At 45.9% G+C, this 17,123-nt stretch overlaps 1 protein-coding gene across 4 annotated transcripts in view; it reads left to right on the forward strand.

Annotated features, from left to right (window-relative positions):
* Positions 1–13,394: 13,394 nt before the first annotated feature.
* The window catches only part of GPM6B (glycoprotein M6B), a 106,071-nt gene continuing 102,342 nt past the window's right edge, over positions 13,395–17,123 (forward strand). The window contains exon 1 of one of the 4 annotated variants that reach the window (XM_072331592.1): positions 13,395–13,548. In XM_072331592.1, coding sequence (XP_072187693.1) covers positions 13,545–13,548 — 4 coding nt within the window. In that variant the 5' untranslated portion in view covers positions 13,395–13,544. The remainder of the gene's footprint in view (positions 13,549–17,123) is intronic. The other 3 variants (XM_072331564.1, XM_072331535.1, XM_072331573.1) reach the window with 3 other exon arrangements.

The following is a 17,123-nucleotide window of genomic DNA, read 5'->3' on the forward strand; positions in this document are numbered from 1 at the left end:
TATTGTAATTGGTTTAAGACAAAAACAAACTAAACTTCTGCACTCCAGTTCTCAGATCTAAAGCCATCTCTTTGCTGTATTGGTTAGAGAGAGTTGCATTAAAACTAGTCACAGTTTTAACATAGTAAGAAGCACAAAGAATGTAGACAGGACTTTCACAGGAATGCCAATCAGTACCATACCACAGACTATGGTACAAAATGGGCAGGAGAGCCCAGTCATATGCATAGTATTCTCTGTTTCCATTGTGGTGGCGATGTCTCCCCTGCACAGTTCACTAAGAAAGAAGGGATGCTTAGGAGTGTGCTGTTCTTGATTTCAACACAGTTTTTACCATGGATGTTTCTGGATCCAACTGGTTCTGCTAGCAGAAGCTGAAATCCTTATCTCCTAAAGTAGTTGTGGAGACCCCATACAAGACAAACATTGAATTCCTTACTCACTTCAGATAAAATATACAAGAAATTTTCCTGCCTTTGTGTTCTGTAACTGTTTCTAAGAGGTTTCTAATATGTGCTGTGAGGTTGGAAGTAAAGAGATCTGAATAAAATGTTCCCTAAGAACTTTGCGCTAAGTTTGAGTGAGAGGAATCCACTGTTGCAGATGGTGTTGGTGCCAAATAATCTCTTCAGTGCCCCCAGATTTCAGGAGACAGGCATTTGCTGGTGAGCTCTATTTTGCTGGTTATTCAGTGGAACCTGGAGATTTTGTGTTACAGTTTATTCCACCTCCTGTGTCATTGTAGACTTCTAAGAAGTATCTCAAAAAAGCATCATCGTGGAAGCAAGGTAATTGCAACTCAAAAATGCACACAGAGTCAGAATGTCTGTAACACTCTTCTCTCCTGCGTGCATGCATGATGCTGAAATCCTCAACTGCCAGGCTATGTACTGCTTGTTTTATTTTATTCCCCAATGATGATGGTACTTCAACCGCATGAATAGAATGCAGCGGTGATGCCGCACACTTGATTCTTCCTTCTCCAGAATGTCACAGTGCTACTTTCATTTAAGCCAACTGCTTGTATGGTCCTGCTGAAAGGAAGTTCTTCATTTACTGGTAGTAATAGTTGTCTCTAGCTTTTCTCAGCTCTAAAAGAGAAAAAACAAGCCACGCATCTTGCAGTTACAAGCAAAGTTCTCATACAAGAACTTAGGGAAACCAGCATCTAAAACTAAGACAATGTCCTACATGCAAATATGCAAACTGCCTCCTCTTCCGAAGCTTGTGGCTGGTTGAAGATGCTTTTGAAGAGAAATGGGAATAGATCTCTTGTACCGCACGCATTCTTAAAGGAAAACTTTCAGAACTGGCACAGTATAAATTTAACATTGAAATGAAGCAATGACCTCTATGTTTCCTTTCAAAAGAAAAACCACTTACGCTTATATGGTGGTGACATTGTCAAGGACACCTGTCCTTGTAGAATTATTTCCCCATAAAGCAGTGATGGTTTAGTATGCCTGTGTATACAGGCAAACAGAGGAGATTAAACAATTTTGACCAAAATAACTTTTCATCAGAATTATTGGTAAGGATTCACCTTTGTTATTAGTCATTCTGTTTAATGCTTAGCTGCACATATCACAGGAGGATCTACAATGTAGAGCATTAAATTTCTGTAACAGCTTTAATGAAGGATAAATACTTACACAGTGCGTAGTGGATTTTTTCTTGTGGCTTTTTGCAGAAACTTCTCAGTCTTTATATGAAATAATTGCAGATATTGACATCTTCATCAGTTGCTACATTGACCAGAGCACAACTCATTGGATAGAAATTAAGGAAGACACCTTACTTCAGCTGCATAATCCTGGGTTTCTAAGTGATATTTGGTGTGCTGGTATTGACCTCATTGCTCTCTATAACTTCCTGAAGGGAGGTTGTAGTGAGCTGGGGGTCGGCCTCTTCCCTTGTGTCATTAGTGATAGGACCAGAGGGAATGGTTTCAAGCTACAGCAGGGGAGATTCAGGCTGGACATTAGGAAGTATTACTTCTCAGAAAGGGTGGTCAGGCACTGGAATGGACTGCCCAGGGAGGAGTCATTGACCGTGGGGGTGTTCAAGGAAAGACTGGATGTTGTGTTGAGGTACATGGTTTAGTGGGAGCTATTAGTAATAGGTGAACGGTTGGACTGGATGACCTCTTAGGTCTTTTCCAACCTTGGTGATCCTATGATTCTATGGTTTGAATATTGGTCCGAAAGAATTACAGAGTGCCAAGATTACTGACCAAAATGTGAAATGCGGTCTATCTAAAGGAAGCATCAAGAACTCTGTTTTCCTTCTGTTTTCTTAAAAGTATGAGTTAACTGGAAAATATACTGCTTGATAAATAATACATTTTTGCTGTGAAGAAATTCTGTATAACCTGCTGTCTTGTCTCCTGCGGTCATGCCTGGAGGGTCCAAAGGAATAAAAAAATCCTGGACTTTCTCTTATGTAGAATGGCAGCTTCTAAAGGAGTCTCAGTCACTCCTGAAGGGTGATTAGGCTTAAAGTATGAAGCTCCTCAACCCTTTTTATGTTCTGACATGTCTGGAATTGCTGAGCTGTTGCATAGGTGATGTGCAGTGGAGTTTTGAGTAGGTGATGGACTGTGACTTTGGTATCCAGGTATTCTCTTGGGGACCTGGCTGTTGTAGAAATGGCTGGGCTCAGTCCGTTCTTTGAAGTAGGTGAGTGAACGTGCCTCAACTTCAGCTGTCAGTTCCAGCAGGGCAGGAGTTTCTGTTACTGTCCCCATGACGGCTGTTTACACACGTCCTAAAGAAATGCCATTGTGGGGAGGAAAGGAAAAGAAGAAAGGGCAGTGTTGATAGAACTGCTTTCCAAGTAAAGGTCCTAATGCATCCTCCTCTTTGATTTTTAAGCATAGTTTTGAATAAACATAACAGTTTACCAAAATCTGGGTTCAAATAAGCTGTGAGGCAAAAGTCTACAAAGGGCTGTTAAACATGGAGTTGAACCACTGTCCCCAGATCTCCTTAAGCTACACCTTACTGGATGCTGGGTAGGGATAAAAAATAGTTTGATTCGTGGGCTTTCCTTATACTTTCATCTACACAGCTGCCATTGGATGGTTATCTAGGAGATCTGATCTCTTTATGACTATTTATGGAGTTTTGTGTGTGCTTCTTATACTGAAGATGGAGAGTGAAACACCAGTCCTGAGGTTCCTTTTTCAGCTGTCCCGTACATCTTTTTTGTAGCTACAGAAGTCATCCCAGTGGCTCAGCTCCACCCAACCATTCTGCCACCTGGATCTGCCAGCAGCTCTCAGTTGTCTGATCACTCCCTAAGTAAAAAGCTCAGTGGTAAGAGCCCTTCTGCTAAGCTGTTTACAGCTTATCTGTAGGTTTACAGGAAACACTCGCTTGTGCAGTCAGATGAGCGGATCTGTGGAGGTGACAAGCTCCACAGATGCATGCATCCGTAGATTAATTTTGCCATCATTAGAGGAGCGTACATGAATACTCTTATAGTATTCATAATAGTATATAGTATTCATAGTATAGCTTAGAGCTTGCATGAACTTTTCCTGCTTGGCGCACCCCTCTTGCACTACTTTCATCAGGCATGTTGAGCTAGCTTTCTCTGGAATGTTTTTCTTATGTAAAGATTGGCAAAACCACAGAAGGCTTTATCCTAGGATTTCTAATTATTTTCTACATTGCTACTTTATGTGTAATAGTTATAACTTTACAGGCTTGCAGACTGTGCCAAGGAGCATGTTTACATGGTTGAGGTTTATCCCCATTGGTTCAGTGTAAACCACTGCAGGAATCAGAGGCCCGAGCAAGATACAATCGCACAACACTTTTGGGCTAGCCATATACAAGCACCCAGCAAGAAAAAGTCCATGCCCTAGTAGGGGAGGTTCTCCAGCCCTCTGATCATCTTCCTGACTCTCCTCTGGACCTGAGAGAAACTTTGTTCTGGCAGAAAAATGCACTGCAGTGCACATCCATTTAATTCCAGGTAGCTTTGTGGGGGTGGCAGCAGTGGGAGAGGCAGCACAGGTGTTTTTTCTGTACCAAATCCTCATTCAAATGTTATTTCAAGCCCTGCAAAGTACGATTGCCTGAGATGTTTTACAGAACTCTAAAGGTTGCTCAGTTAAGAAGGATAAAGAAAATCCAGTTTTATTTCCAGAAACCAAGAAATGAAAATCATGCTGTAAAATCATCAAAGACAATTTTTGACGTTTTTTCTTCACAGTTGTTTGCATAAGTTTGTGCACCCCTATTAGAGAAAGGAAGATACATTGTCCCTGACGTTCTTCTTTCCCTTCCCCAGCATTATGGTGGTTTTACATCATTTCCCACTAAAAAACCCTGGCATGGAGGAAGTTAAGCTATCTAAATGAAATTGTTCCGTCGCCACTCTTCAATATGATTTAAAGTTTCAACACTATGAACTGTTGGCATGTTTTATTCCAGTAGGATGCGATAGCTTCTTGGGCGGAAGGGAGCAATTCTTTTACACTGGTGGGGACTATCACACTGCAGTCTATGTCTGGAATACCAATTTGCACATTGTTAACACAAGCCACCAGCACAGTTCATTGTTATCAGTGTATTTATCAAGAAAATAGCTTTAGCCGTAGACATACTGTAGAGATGGATTTAATTTTGCTAGTCTTGCATAATGCAGGTAACATTGAGACTAAAAGAGCTATCGAAGGCACCAGACTACACTAAGGCAGCTCATTTTCCCCTTCCAAACAAAATCTAACTACTGTTGACAGGGGAAACATAGGATGTTCTGCTAGTGAAGGTCTGCATAGTAAAAAATGCTTGTTAAGGGCAAATAACTAATTTCTTTAGAAGTACTCTATAGAAGCACCCCTGCACTCCAGAGATACTTGTTTTGGCTCTCACTGGAGTTGTAGATGATCTGAAGAGGGATCTTCCCAACAGAACAAGCAAAGGAGTGAGCCCTTAAGCATTTATTTTGTCAGTAGTTTTATTTATTGCCTCTGGTTGTAGAGGAGATTGGTTCTGGAGTAAGGATGCTCTCTGTCACGGCACAGCTGTGCTTTCTGGAGCGTTCCTGAAATGGATTTAAAAGCTGGTGCTGATGAAGCTACAGGGCTTTTTAGAGGTGTCAATGACTTCAGGTGTGCTCCTGTAACACCTGTGGCAGTGAAATCAGAATGGAACCAGAAACCCACCATTGCATTGCTGGGACTTAGTTCTGCAGTGGAGCAGCACAGATAAATACTTCACAATGCACAGAGGAAGACTGAGAGAGCTGGGGTTCTTCAACCTGGAGAAGTCGCCAGGGGGATTTTATAGAGGCCTTCCAGTACCTGAAGAGGGCCTACAGGAAAGCTGGGGAGGGACTTTATAAAGGCATGTAGCGACAGGATGAGGATGAGGAAAAATAGTTTTAAACTGGAAGAGGGTAGGTTTAGGCTAGATATTAGGAAAAGAATCTTGACTGTGAGGGTGGTGAGACACTGGAACAGGTTGCCCAGTGAGGTTGTGGATGCCCCTTCCATGGAGGCATTCAGGGCAAAGCTGGATAGGGCTTTGAGCAACCTGGTCTAGTGGGAAGCGTCCCTGCCTTTAGCAGGGGACTAGGACTAGGTGATCTTAAAAGTCCCTTCCAACCCAAACCATTCTGTGATTATTCTCGATCCCACCTCACTTGTCTCCCTCCACCCCAACACATACTCTCGGCAGCCTCATTGTGCTTTCTCTTTTCTTAGCTCCTACACTCCTATCTGTCTCCTACGCTTCAGGGATGAAATGTTACCCAGACACTTGTTAGCAAGGAGAGTAAATGAGAAGTTCTAATCTAGATACCCAGAAAAGAGCTGGTGCCTCCAGCCGCATCAATGCTGACAGTGGAAGGTGCCAGGCCCCTTACCACAATGTTGCCTTTGGTACCTCTCAGCAGCTCCAGCCCAGAGCTGGCCAAAGGAGGAAGGATCGCTCTCTCTTCTTTTCTCAGTCAAACTGCAAAGCTTCCTCCCTGCTGAGCCAGTGGTGAGAAGAGGATCACTGCCAACTCCTCTCTGGGCAGGCTTCAGTCAACCACCTCCAGTAAATAACCCTGCTTGTTTAAACTACTGACCAAAGCCTTTCTAAAGTAGCAGTGCAATGAAGCCACCAAGATCCTGTTGAGCACCGGGGAAGCTTTTGAAAGGCTTTTCCCTTCGTGGGAGGAACTGCTGGATACAGAGCCTGGGCTTCACAATCCATCTGTTCAATTTATAGTGTGTCTCAACAGTACATCTCTGTCAGTTCCATCTCTCCGGTGGAAAGGCATAACCGTGATTTAAGAGCTCAGCCATTTCAAAGACCAACCAGGCAACTGTGATCTATTCCCACCCCGCAAATGAGGATGTTGCTAAGGCAGTTTCTCAATTTGAGAATCATTTTATCTCTTTTCTTCCCTCTTTTCAGCCCTCTTTGCCAGCTGGCATCCTGTTTTCTACTTTTCCAGCAGGCACCACTTCAGCTCAGCATGATCCCGAGGAGAGGGAGCAGCAGCCTATTTAGAGCTTAAAACCCATGGGGATTTACTGGCTGGAACCCCAGAGAGCAACCAGGGAAGAAGTAAATGAGGGCACTTGGCCAGATCATCTCTGAAATGCTACTGTTAAAGGAACCTGACATGCATGTGAAGGAAACACCAACTATGCCAAAGGCGGCACATGTAACATGCAGATAATAGCATAAGGTAATGTGATCTATCTCAATACCACTCATAACCGTGGGCAATTCCAGGACTTGCTGTTTGGGTATCCTCTGAATAGGTCACATTCGTAATATAACAAAACTCCCACAAGCTGCAGCAGGACCAAGATTTAGTGTTAACCCCAGCTAAAATGAGAAGTTTCTCTTGCACGCAAAAAGGTATAAACTCAGGAATAAATGCAATCCAAAAAGTGGCTAGATAGAGACACCGATAATTTTGCTTGCACAAAAAGGAATAACAGAAGCGAAATAATCCCATACATACAGAAGCTCTGGGCGTTCGGGATTGGTTAGTCATTATTCTCCTGGCATATTCAGTCTGCAGCTGCATTTCTGTCTTACAAATCCAATTCAGTCAAGAGAACTGAAACATCATTAGCGAACCCACTGATTTATCCACTGGCGAAGTGCTGATACGGGTGTCTGTTCCTGCCGCTAATAAATTCTGATCATAGCAGCAGCACTTGCTGTCTGGATATCTCACTTTATTCTAGTGGATAGAGCTTTCTAGCTCTGCTGCTGGGATTTGTATGCTCTGCAACATGGAGCCCCAAGGCTGCAGAACTGGTGGGGAAAGGGAAGGCCACCAGCTCTGAGCTTGGCCCTAGTCAGAAGAACAGAGATGTGGCTACGTGGGCTGCAGGTTTAGCAGCAGTTGGTACCACAATAACTGCTGCAGTAAGACCTTTTTGTCCATTTCTGCTGCCTCTGTTGTGATAGGACAAGGGGAAATGGCTTCAAACTAAAAGAGGGGAGATTTCAATAGGATATAAGAAAGAATATTTCTATAATGAGGGTGGTGAGGCACTGGCACAGGTTGCCCAGAGAGGTGCTGGAAGCCATCCCTGGAGACACTCAAGGTCAGGCTGGATGGGGCTCTGAGCACTCTGAATGAGCTGTGTATGTCCTGTTGACCTTTAAGATGTCCTTTAAGAGTTCTTTCAACTCAAAAGATTCTAGGATTCTGTGATTCTAAGTTATTTGCTTTGAGTATGGGAGGCCAGAGCTAATGTCATAGGCTGATGGTTTAGAAACTTTTCAGTTTAGCCTGAATTGAGTTTACAATAATGTGTACAAGAAGGAAGAATCCTAACTCCTGTATGACAGTAGCCCATGTTTAAGACAGATCTAATTAAATGTTTTATTACATTCCTCTCTTGGAGTTGCGTTATTTTTCTTCTCACTGTATGTGATATCCAAGATAATAGGAATCAGATAACAAGGGTCCTGTTATTTTTCAAGTTCTCCCATTGCACTCTCATCCTTGTTGAGCTTTCTTTGAGGGCTTTTGTTCATCTGACCAGAACTGCATTTTTCTTTTACTTTTATTTATTTATTTATTTATTTATTTCTGAATGTCACATTTCTGGCAATTTTAAGGTGTTTGGCTGGCTATGATGTCAGAAGGAGGCTAAGTGTTTCCATTATATCAGCAGACCTGAAACCACACTTTCTTTCTAAAACCACACTTCACGGGTCTGGCATAGAATGCCAGATCGGATGGAGCCCTCGGCAGCCTGATATACTTCGTGGCAGGGGAATAGAACTGGATGAGCTTTAAAGTCCCTTCCAACCCAAGCCATTGTATGATTCTATGATTGTATGAGTTTGCATCTCATTCCCATTTGTTAACAACTGGTGAAGAATCTGCAGGACTGCAGCAGCCCAGGCCATCCATCCCTTGCAGTCCCTTTGCGCTGTGCTGTTGGGCACGCTCAGTCAGTAGTACTGCTGCCGTTGGGTTACCAAATCACTCCCATCTTTTCTCCTGCACATCACAAACCACAGCTCTGAGGGCAGCCATTTGCAAGACTTGGGCTGTGCAAAGCAAGAAGAGTAGTAAGGAAGTGGGAGAAAACAAAAAATACAAAACAATTACAAAAACCCATTTTGAAATGGATGATAGTGAAAAACTAAAGCTGGGTAGCCCACTATGAGAGAATTTAACTCAGCTTTCTGACACCGGTTAGGTCTACGGCACCACTGATGTTTACAGAGCAGAATTAAAACCTCATGTTGTAAGTTATGAGCTTTTCCCTACTGACAGAAGTGGGAAAAAAATGAGAACTAAGATGAAATCAGCTGGCTGTTACTCAACCTTTACTGTCCAACTGGATCCAAGAGAAGCGTTAAAATGAGTCCCGCAATTTTCCTCCCATGCTCTTTGAGTCAGTTTGAGAAGAAAAAGGGGGGGGAAAAAAAGGCACCTGAGAACGTTCTTAAATGCTTCTCTCTCTCTGTAAGTGCCATCAAAGGAGTTTTCTACTTTGGAAAAAGAGAGAGAGCCTTGTCTCAAAATGTGCTTTTGCCAGGAGGCCTGTCCTGATTAGGGCTGCCTTAGAGCGATTTCTTGGGTGGGTGCCACGCTGAAGTTGTTGGATGGCAGCCATGCGTTCAACACTCCTGAAGTAAAGTCTATTCCGTTAATTTGCGACTCAACATAAAGCTTAGGTTAAGTCTATTGATACCGCCGGAGGGTGGGGCTGCTGTACATATGTCTGCAATTATTTTCAGGATATTGCAATGAGCACATGTATGCTCACACAGAAGTTGCTCTGAAGTTGAATACTAATGTTGTATGGGTATGCATATTGCCCCCATCTGGTTTTTCCATTTGCAAACTATTCCGTGTTCAGATCTCCCCTCTGGTACTAATCAAACTGTTGGATAATTCATACATCTGGGTCAGCTCCTCCTAAAGACAGTAGAGTGGCCTCTCCAGCCCATAGGATCCTTACTTCACAACACAACAGTAACGTGGCAAAGCACTCCAATCAATGTTTACTCACAAGCCCATTAGACCAAAGCTGACATCTTTGGCCAAACTCAAGTGCATTTCTGAAGCTAAACGTTTTAAAATGAAGCCTGTGGAAGGATGCCTTTACTGGGATCGTTTTAATGTGAGGAGACCAGATTTTTCTCTCCTCCTTTGGAGGAGGGGTTGTCAGGGTTTTTCATCCACATTTTGCAGATTCATATGGGGAGGATGAAAGCAGGTGGGCTCCACTTTGGAGGAAATTCACACCAGCTTGTGTTTGTTCTGTATAACAGACTAAAGTCTTCAGAGGTCTTTTCACTCACAAGCTTCTCACTCCATGTAATGCTTTACTGAGACCATCCGCCCACTTTCAAACCTCACTTCACCTCCTTCATGGCTCCCTACCAGCTACAAAGCACAGGAAGGTGAAGGTATAGAAGCAAGAATGTGCATAGAAACAAGTATATGCGTTCAGAATAAGAAATACTGTGGTTGATTCTTCTGTCCTCTTTCTGCTGCTCTCTCTAAACTCAGATCTCTCGTAGAGTCACAGAACCATTAAGGTTGGAAAAGCCCTCTAAGATCACCTAGTTCAATCACCATCCCATCACACCATGACCACTGACCACATCCCTCAGTGCCACATCCACACGGTGCTCAATCACCTCCAGGGACGGTGACTTCACCCCCACATCCCGGGCAGCCTGTGCCACAGAACACCCGTGCACATAAGAGCAAAATACAGAGCAAGTAAGGCCCAGCGCACAGAGTCTTTAAGTGGAAGTTGACTCCTGAGTTGCCAGAAGTCCCGATCAAAGCATTGTCCTTCATTTACAGAACCTTCTCTTCATTTTCTTTGCCTTTAAAATCGCTAAATGACATTAGCCATTTCACAATCAACTTGGGCTGTATGAAACAGAGAGAAGTCTATCCTTTAACACTAAGGATGTATTTAGCACTCTGTAATTAACACCAAAGTGGTAATCACTAATTTTCAGATAAAATTAACTGCGGTTCATTGGGAAAAATTATGCATTCTGTTGAATATATAATTACATCTATTCTAAAGCAATCACTGCCGATATTTACATATTGAGGAACGGTTGCTGAAAATGTGACCTACTTGGTAATAAGAAACAGTTTTGTTTTTGAAGAATATCTATTCCATATGCTATTGTACATGAATGTTAATTTCCAGGGGCGGACATCTACGCTCTGGCTAAACTACTGAACCAATTCTTGCTTTTTCATCTTCCTTTTCCCCTCTTTTTTCCCCAGACTACAGAGGGCCAACGATCTGAACCATTTTGCTATATGAACTTCCCAATAGCTCTGTGTAGCGAGCACTGAGAAGGGGCTTTGGTAGCAGCAGCCAGAGTCTAAAGCAGATCAACTTCACATAAAAGGTACAAATGACACAGGAGAGCGTGAGTCATTCTCCTTAATCTGCACCGAGATGCTGAGTTCAAAGCATGGAAAGGTCACTGCTCCATTGCACGCAGATGACAGTGTGAAGGGATCCAATTGTTGTCTTGTTTCTCTTTAACATCCATGGCTTCTGTAGCACCGCTGTGAGCAGGAGATCACATGGGAGAGAAGGGCCCCAGCAGGCCTTGGCTGAGTGGGGAATCTCAGGAGCTCAGGACAGAGAGGAGTGCCAAACCCATGGAGGAAGGCCACAGAGAACACAGAGAGCTAAAATCAGATGTTAGCACTTCTGCTTCCCTAAGACTCAAAATACACCGGTGTTAGCATTAAAAGGGAGGCTGGCTCGTATGCCCCTGGTTTTACATGGTTTTAGAGATTCGCAGTGGTTTTGTAAAATCTAGTGTAAGAGAGGCTCCCTATATACTCCAGCCCTCTGGAAATTGGAAATGACTGCTGCCCATTGGCACCACTGGTGCTGCAGTCAGAAGAAATATTCATGAGTAACCACTGAGTCCACTGTTAGCAAACACAGAAATGTTTGCGGTTTGTTACCCAGGCTATGGGAAAGGTTTCAAGCACACAGCATAGGCAATAAATTACATCAATCAATGCAGAATTGCAGCCTTCACCTTCTCTTTTACAGATCCAGCTTACAACAGCACCACATCCTGCTGTTACCCCTCAGTGCCCAGAGAGCAGGATCAGTCTGGCTTCTAGCATAACTTCCCACAGAAGAACTGTTTGGCCACCAGGGCTTGCTGAGAAGCTGCACACCTCTGCCTGCCTCTCCTCTCCTTTAAGCACTGGATAGAAGTGTGAGGTTGTGGAGCACAGTCTGTGGGACCAGTAGCTATTTCTGCAGGCATCACAGTTCTGATGTGCTGTCCTGCAGAAGCTCCAGCCAAGTGTTCCTGCCCCCGTGATCCTGCCTTCCTGGCCTCACTGAGTTCTGTCCTTTCCTTTAGGTTAAGGAGCTGCAAGTCCTGACCCCAGCCCCATACACCCCTCTGCCTGCCAGCCTTGGGATCTGCCAGTGGAAATCCCCATTGACTGCAGAGCTGTGGCCAATATTTGGACAGCTGCTGTCTGCTGTGCTCTGGAGCCACAGTCCTGGGGATGGCTCATCAAGGAGAGCAGGCCTCTCTCCTTACTCAGCATCTGGCACTGACAGCATTGGTCAGCTTCTGGGATACAAAATGTCTTTTTGCAGGGCAGGGGTGTCCATGACCAAAACCACAGCCAGAATCAGGATTAGCTGCTCCTGATACTAAACTGAATGCAGCAGGGTGTTGTTACCTCTTGCCATCAGCTCCTTCTGGATTTAGTCCCTGCAGGTGTGCAAAAATATGTGTGGATATGGCACCGATGGACACAGGGGACATGATGGGGACGAGCTGGTTGTTTGACTAGATGATCTTACATGCATTTTTCAACCTTAATGATTCAGTGACTTCAGTGTTATTTAATTCCCCTCATGTTCATTTCCATAATTATCTCCTTATTCAAGGCTGTGTAGCTCATCAGCTTTAGATCCCAAGAAGACTGGGAACGGCTTCCCAGTGACAAGCTTGGGTATGATGTTTTCCTCTCTCTATAAAATGGCTTACTGGGTTCTGCTGGGAGAAGGGTTCAAAGTTTTGTGGAAACATTCAGTATTTAAAGAGGGGCTGTAAGAAAGAAGGGGACAGACTCTTTAGTGCAGTCTGTTGTGACAGGACAAGGGAAAATGGTTCCTTACTAAAAGAGGGAAGATTTAGACTGGACATAAGCTTTCTTACAATAGGGGTTGTAAGGCACTGGAACAAGTTGACCAAAGAAGTAGTGGATGCCCCATCCTTGACCCTCTAAGGGTCCCTTTTGACTCAAACTATTCTGTGATTCAATTATTCCACATACAGGCCTACCTTGGGCACAGCTGTGCAGAATACAATGAAGAGGACATGACAAAGGTGTTTATTCACCAGATCACAGAATCATAGAATCATTAAGGTCAGAAAAGGCAACTAAGGTCATCTAGTCCAACCACCATCCCATCACACCGTGCCCACTAACCACGTCCCTCAGTGCCACATCCGCATGTTTCTTGAACACCTCCAGGGACGGTGCCTCCACCACCTCTGTGGGCAGCCTGTGCCACTGCATCAACGCTCTTTATAAGAAGAAACGTCTCCTAATATCCAACCTGAGCCTCCCCTGAATGTAATGGTGGAATGTGGTGGAAGCCGAACATTAGCTCGGCTGGGAGGAGCTCTGACTTTGCTGTTCTGCCACACACCTGTGGCGCCCACAGACACCTCCAACCCACCCCGTGGTTCTTGGGGCTGTCGTCCCATTTCCCCGAGAGGAACTAAGACCTCGTTCTTGCTCTAGTAGTAGCACTGCTCGGCGCTGTCGCGGGGCGGCGCTCCGCCTCCCTGCCCCGGGCCGAGCCGGGCCGGGCCCCCGGGCGGTGCAGGCGGGGCCGTCTCCGCCCCTCCGGCCGCGCCGCAGCCGCCCGAGGCGAGGGAAGCCCGGCAGTGTGTGAGCTGCGGTCGCTGCTCACCGCCGCGCCTCCCGCCCAGTCCAGCCCGGCTCAGCCCAGCCCGGCACGGCGAACCTCCGTCTGTTCCCCGCAGCGCCCCGCACGGCTCGGGAGACCGGAGCCAGCCATGGGTAAGCGAACCGGGCTGGAGGAGGGGGGCAGGTGCGGGGGGGGTTGGCCGGCCTCAGCGCCCTTGGGGTCCTGGGAAGCGGTGCCGTCCCCGGCTCAGCCCCGCGTGGAGGGTCGGGCGGGGGGTTCAGAGGCATCCCCTGGAGGGGGCTGAGTGCGGGCGATGCAGCCCGCCCGGCCGTCCCTGGTCTCTCCCCTCCGAGCGGCAGCGCATGGAATGAATCGGAGCGCGGGGAAGTTGGGCGGGCGGGAAGAGCCGCGGTGCCCGCACGGTGCGCAGCGCTCAGCTCGTCGCTGTGTAACAGCGCGCCTCTGTGGCGCTGCCTCCGGCTTTTAATTAAGAGAGAAGGAATAAAAGAGAATTTAATTGCCCAGCCGAGGGAAGCTGACAGAATTCCTACGGTTGCTACTTAGTTAAATTAATTCGCATCACCTCATTCCGTACTTTCTAACTGCTTATTAACCGGTTTGGGCTCGGGTTCCTGCGGCACTGTGGCCCCCCGTTACTGAGCTCTGCCGAAGTTTGCGACACCCTTTAGATGTTTGGTGTTACAGCACCGATTCCTCAGCTGAGATACAGCGAGTGGCTGAATTATCTGTATGTAGTTACAAGCATGGGTTTGGTGTGTCCATTCCCATAGTCGCTTCATAGACCGTTTCCACTGTGTGAACTTCTGAAATGGATATGAAATGAAGCTGTGAAGTTACAGCCACTCCCGCATCTGTTGTCCTTCTCTTAACAGAGGTTCTCGCTTTGCTGCTGTGGATTGATGTCAGAGGGATCTCAGGATGGGGATGGGAGGGGTGGAGAGGGGGAGAAAAGTTTTGCAGTGTTAAGAGGAGCCTTCGCTGGATCACAGCGTCTTCTTTGAGTTGTGAGAGTACGTATTTTGTTAGGTAGCTTTGTCTGTGCAGCTTACGGCCCGCGAGTGGCTCAGGGTTCAAAACCAAAAAGCTGCTTTGGGTCTTCAAGGTGGCTCATCTTGAAGAAGCCAATCTGTATTATTGTGCTGATGTCTCAGAAGGGCCCCAACACAGCCTCACAAGTCATGGGCCTTAGGTGTGTAGGCAGTGTCCCAATGGGTGTGTTGTCCTTCACGGAACAGCTGAGAAAAGAGGACTGGAAAGAAGGAAACACATATTGAACCCCTTGCTGGTGATGGTGGCCCAGAGTCCCGTGCCTGCCTGCTTCTTGGCTTAGCAGCATCGAGCCCATGGGTGGCTGTGCTGTGACCCACGGGGTGCAGGGACATCTTCAGATGGGATGCTGCAAACAGAGCTCACAGCAATGTAGCCTTTGTAGCAGTGAACTGGTCCGTGGTGAATGCAGTGCCTTGTTGGGGTGTTGCATAACAGCCTCACCATGGCTGGGACTGTGGGACCAGGGCTGGTGTGCAGCTTCCCGACCCAATCACGAGGATGTGTTTGGCTGTTCCTAATTAGGACCCTTTGAATTGTCCTTACTTGTGCAAAACTTTTGTGTTAGGCTGGCCTGCCGTGACTGATTTCTTTTCCTTTTTGGAGTTGCTACCATGGAATGCATTGGGCAATTGGCTCACTCCACGCTTTGGAAAGTTAGGCTTGTTGTAGTTATCAACATTTATGGTTCACATTGACTCTGAGGTTGTCATTACTAACCACCATGGTGCTTTGTGCATCCTGTGCTCCAAGAGCCACCTTGATATTGCAGTGCCTCACCTGGGAGCCGTGCCTGATGCTTTACAAAATGAACGAAAACTGCAAAACAGCTTTGTTCTAAAACCTTGAAAAGCAGTACATGATTGACTGTAATCCCATAGCTTTATAACTTTTCTTCTTTCTTCTCCACCAAACTGCTGCAAACAGAGGTGGAGCGATGCCTGCCCCATATGGTTTGTGTCCCATCTCCCTTTGGGTGCTGTGCCCATGACTGCTCTGTGGCAACCACCAGCCTGTGGGGTCCCAGGGCTCCAGCAGCATGGAATGATGCTTCCCTATCCCAGCAATGGCCCGTGCCCCATCTGGACCATCCCTGTCAACTTCAGGAGCACCTTACATGCTCTGTCTACACGTGGAACCAAGTCCTCACCTTGCTGTGAAGAGTCTTCACAGGAGGTTCAGATATTCCGCAAGCTAGGCTTTCTTATTATAAACAGCTGGGGACAAATCCTGAAAGAAAATCAGCCCTTGTTCTTTCTGTCAGCTATTTAATTTGTCCAGGCGGGAGCTGAAGTCTTCTGTGTATCCTGGTAATAGTAAAATCTGATTAGTATCGGTCATTAAGGGTGGCTAGATTTCATTTACAAGGTCTTGTAGTCCATATTCTATTAAATCTTGCACCTCTTCAATATATTTCACTGGAGAAGTGTGAAATTTTATACTGCCATCCTTTCCCTCTCCCTACAAGACCCGTTTAAGGCTATTGACAAGTGCTTAAATTTGCTGTCTCGATGTAAACTTTCCTGTCTGAGGAGGAGATGGAGAAGAAAACATTGTACGTTTCAGTTGTTTCCCAGTGTCCTAAACAATCTGAGGTTTCACTCTATTTACGGGTTCTCCCTTACTCTCTTTCTAAGTGCATGGCTCAGTGATACAGGACATCTGCCGTCCCTTCTGTGAATGATGATACGTAAGATGGATCAGGAAACGTTTCATTTCCAAAATACACTCCTGGTTAAGGATTTCACCCCCTGGAGAGCTGAGCAGTGGGAGTGCTTTGGTTATCCATTGCCTTCAGTAGACCTCTAGACCTTCTTCAACCAGCCGAAACCTATGTGTCACATGCAGTGTTTAAAGCACTTAAAGCACTGCATTATTTCTCTCCAGCCAGGTATCTTTTCTCAGGTTGACTCCTGTGCTCTTCTGCCAGTAGTTGTGGTGTTGCAAGCATCGTTGTTTTTTTATATGGTATTTGTTCAGCAGCTATTGTTTTTCAGGACTGTTGCTACCAGGGTCATTGCTCTCAAAACCAGGAATTAGCCCTAAATGTATTCTGAACTAAGTTAAAATGAATGGAAAATGAACACAGAGAAGCCTTGTTCTCAGTATGCCTTGCACCCGTTGTGCTTGATGTCATGGCAAGCTTCCTTGCCCTGTGCAGTCTGGGAGTGGTGAGAGCTGAAGAAGGTGAGCTTGCCTTTGAGTTGTGGCAAGCAAGTCTGAGGAAAGGGAATACTGTCTCTGACAGCCAGGGGCAACTGAGATGTAACACATGCAGAGGTCTCAGCTGAGCCTGTGCACTCTGTGCAGATTCAGAAGCTGGCAGTGGGAAGATTGCAACGTAAATATCCAGAGAGGGTGAAGGATGACCCAAAGAGTCATGCCACTCCACTATGGTGGCATCATCCTGCTTATAGGCAACACTGGAGGGAGCTGACTCCAAGTGACAGTGCCTGGGGTGGATCCCAGTCTCCTGGACCTCTGGTGGGGTGGCCTTGGCTAAGCTGTGCCCTTCAGCATATCCCATTACCATCCCATGTAAGCACAGCAAAAATCAGTGAGTACAAGGGGAGGTTGACTGCTCATTGTAACAGATCGCATCGTGTGCGCTGCTTAGTGCTCACTGCTCTGCTGCTTTCTATTGCCATGCTGTTTTAGT

Source organism: Excalfactoria chinensis, chromosome 1 (genome assembly GCF_039878825.1).
Source record: "Excalfactoria chinensis isolate bCotChi1 chromosome 1, bCotChi1.hap2, whole genome shotgun sequence".
Classification (NCBI taxonomy): Eukaryota; Metazoa; Chordata; class Aves; order Galliformes; family Phasianidae; genus Excalfactoria; species Excalfactoria chinensis.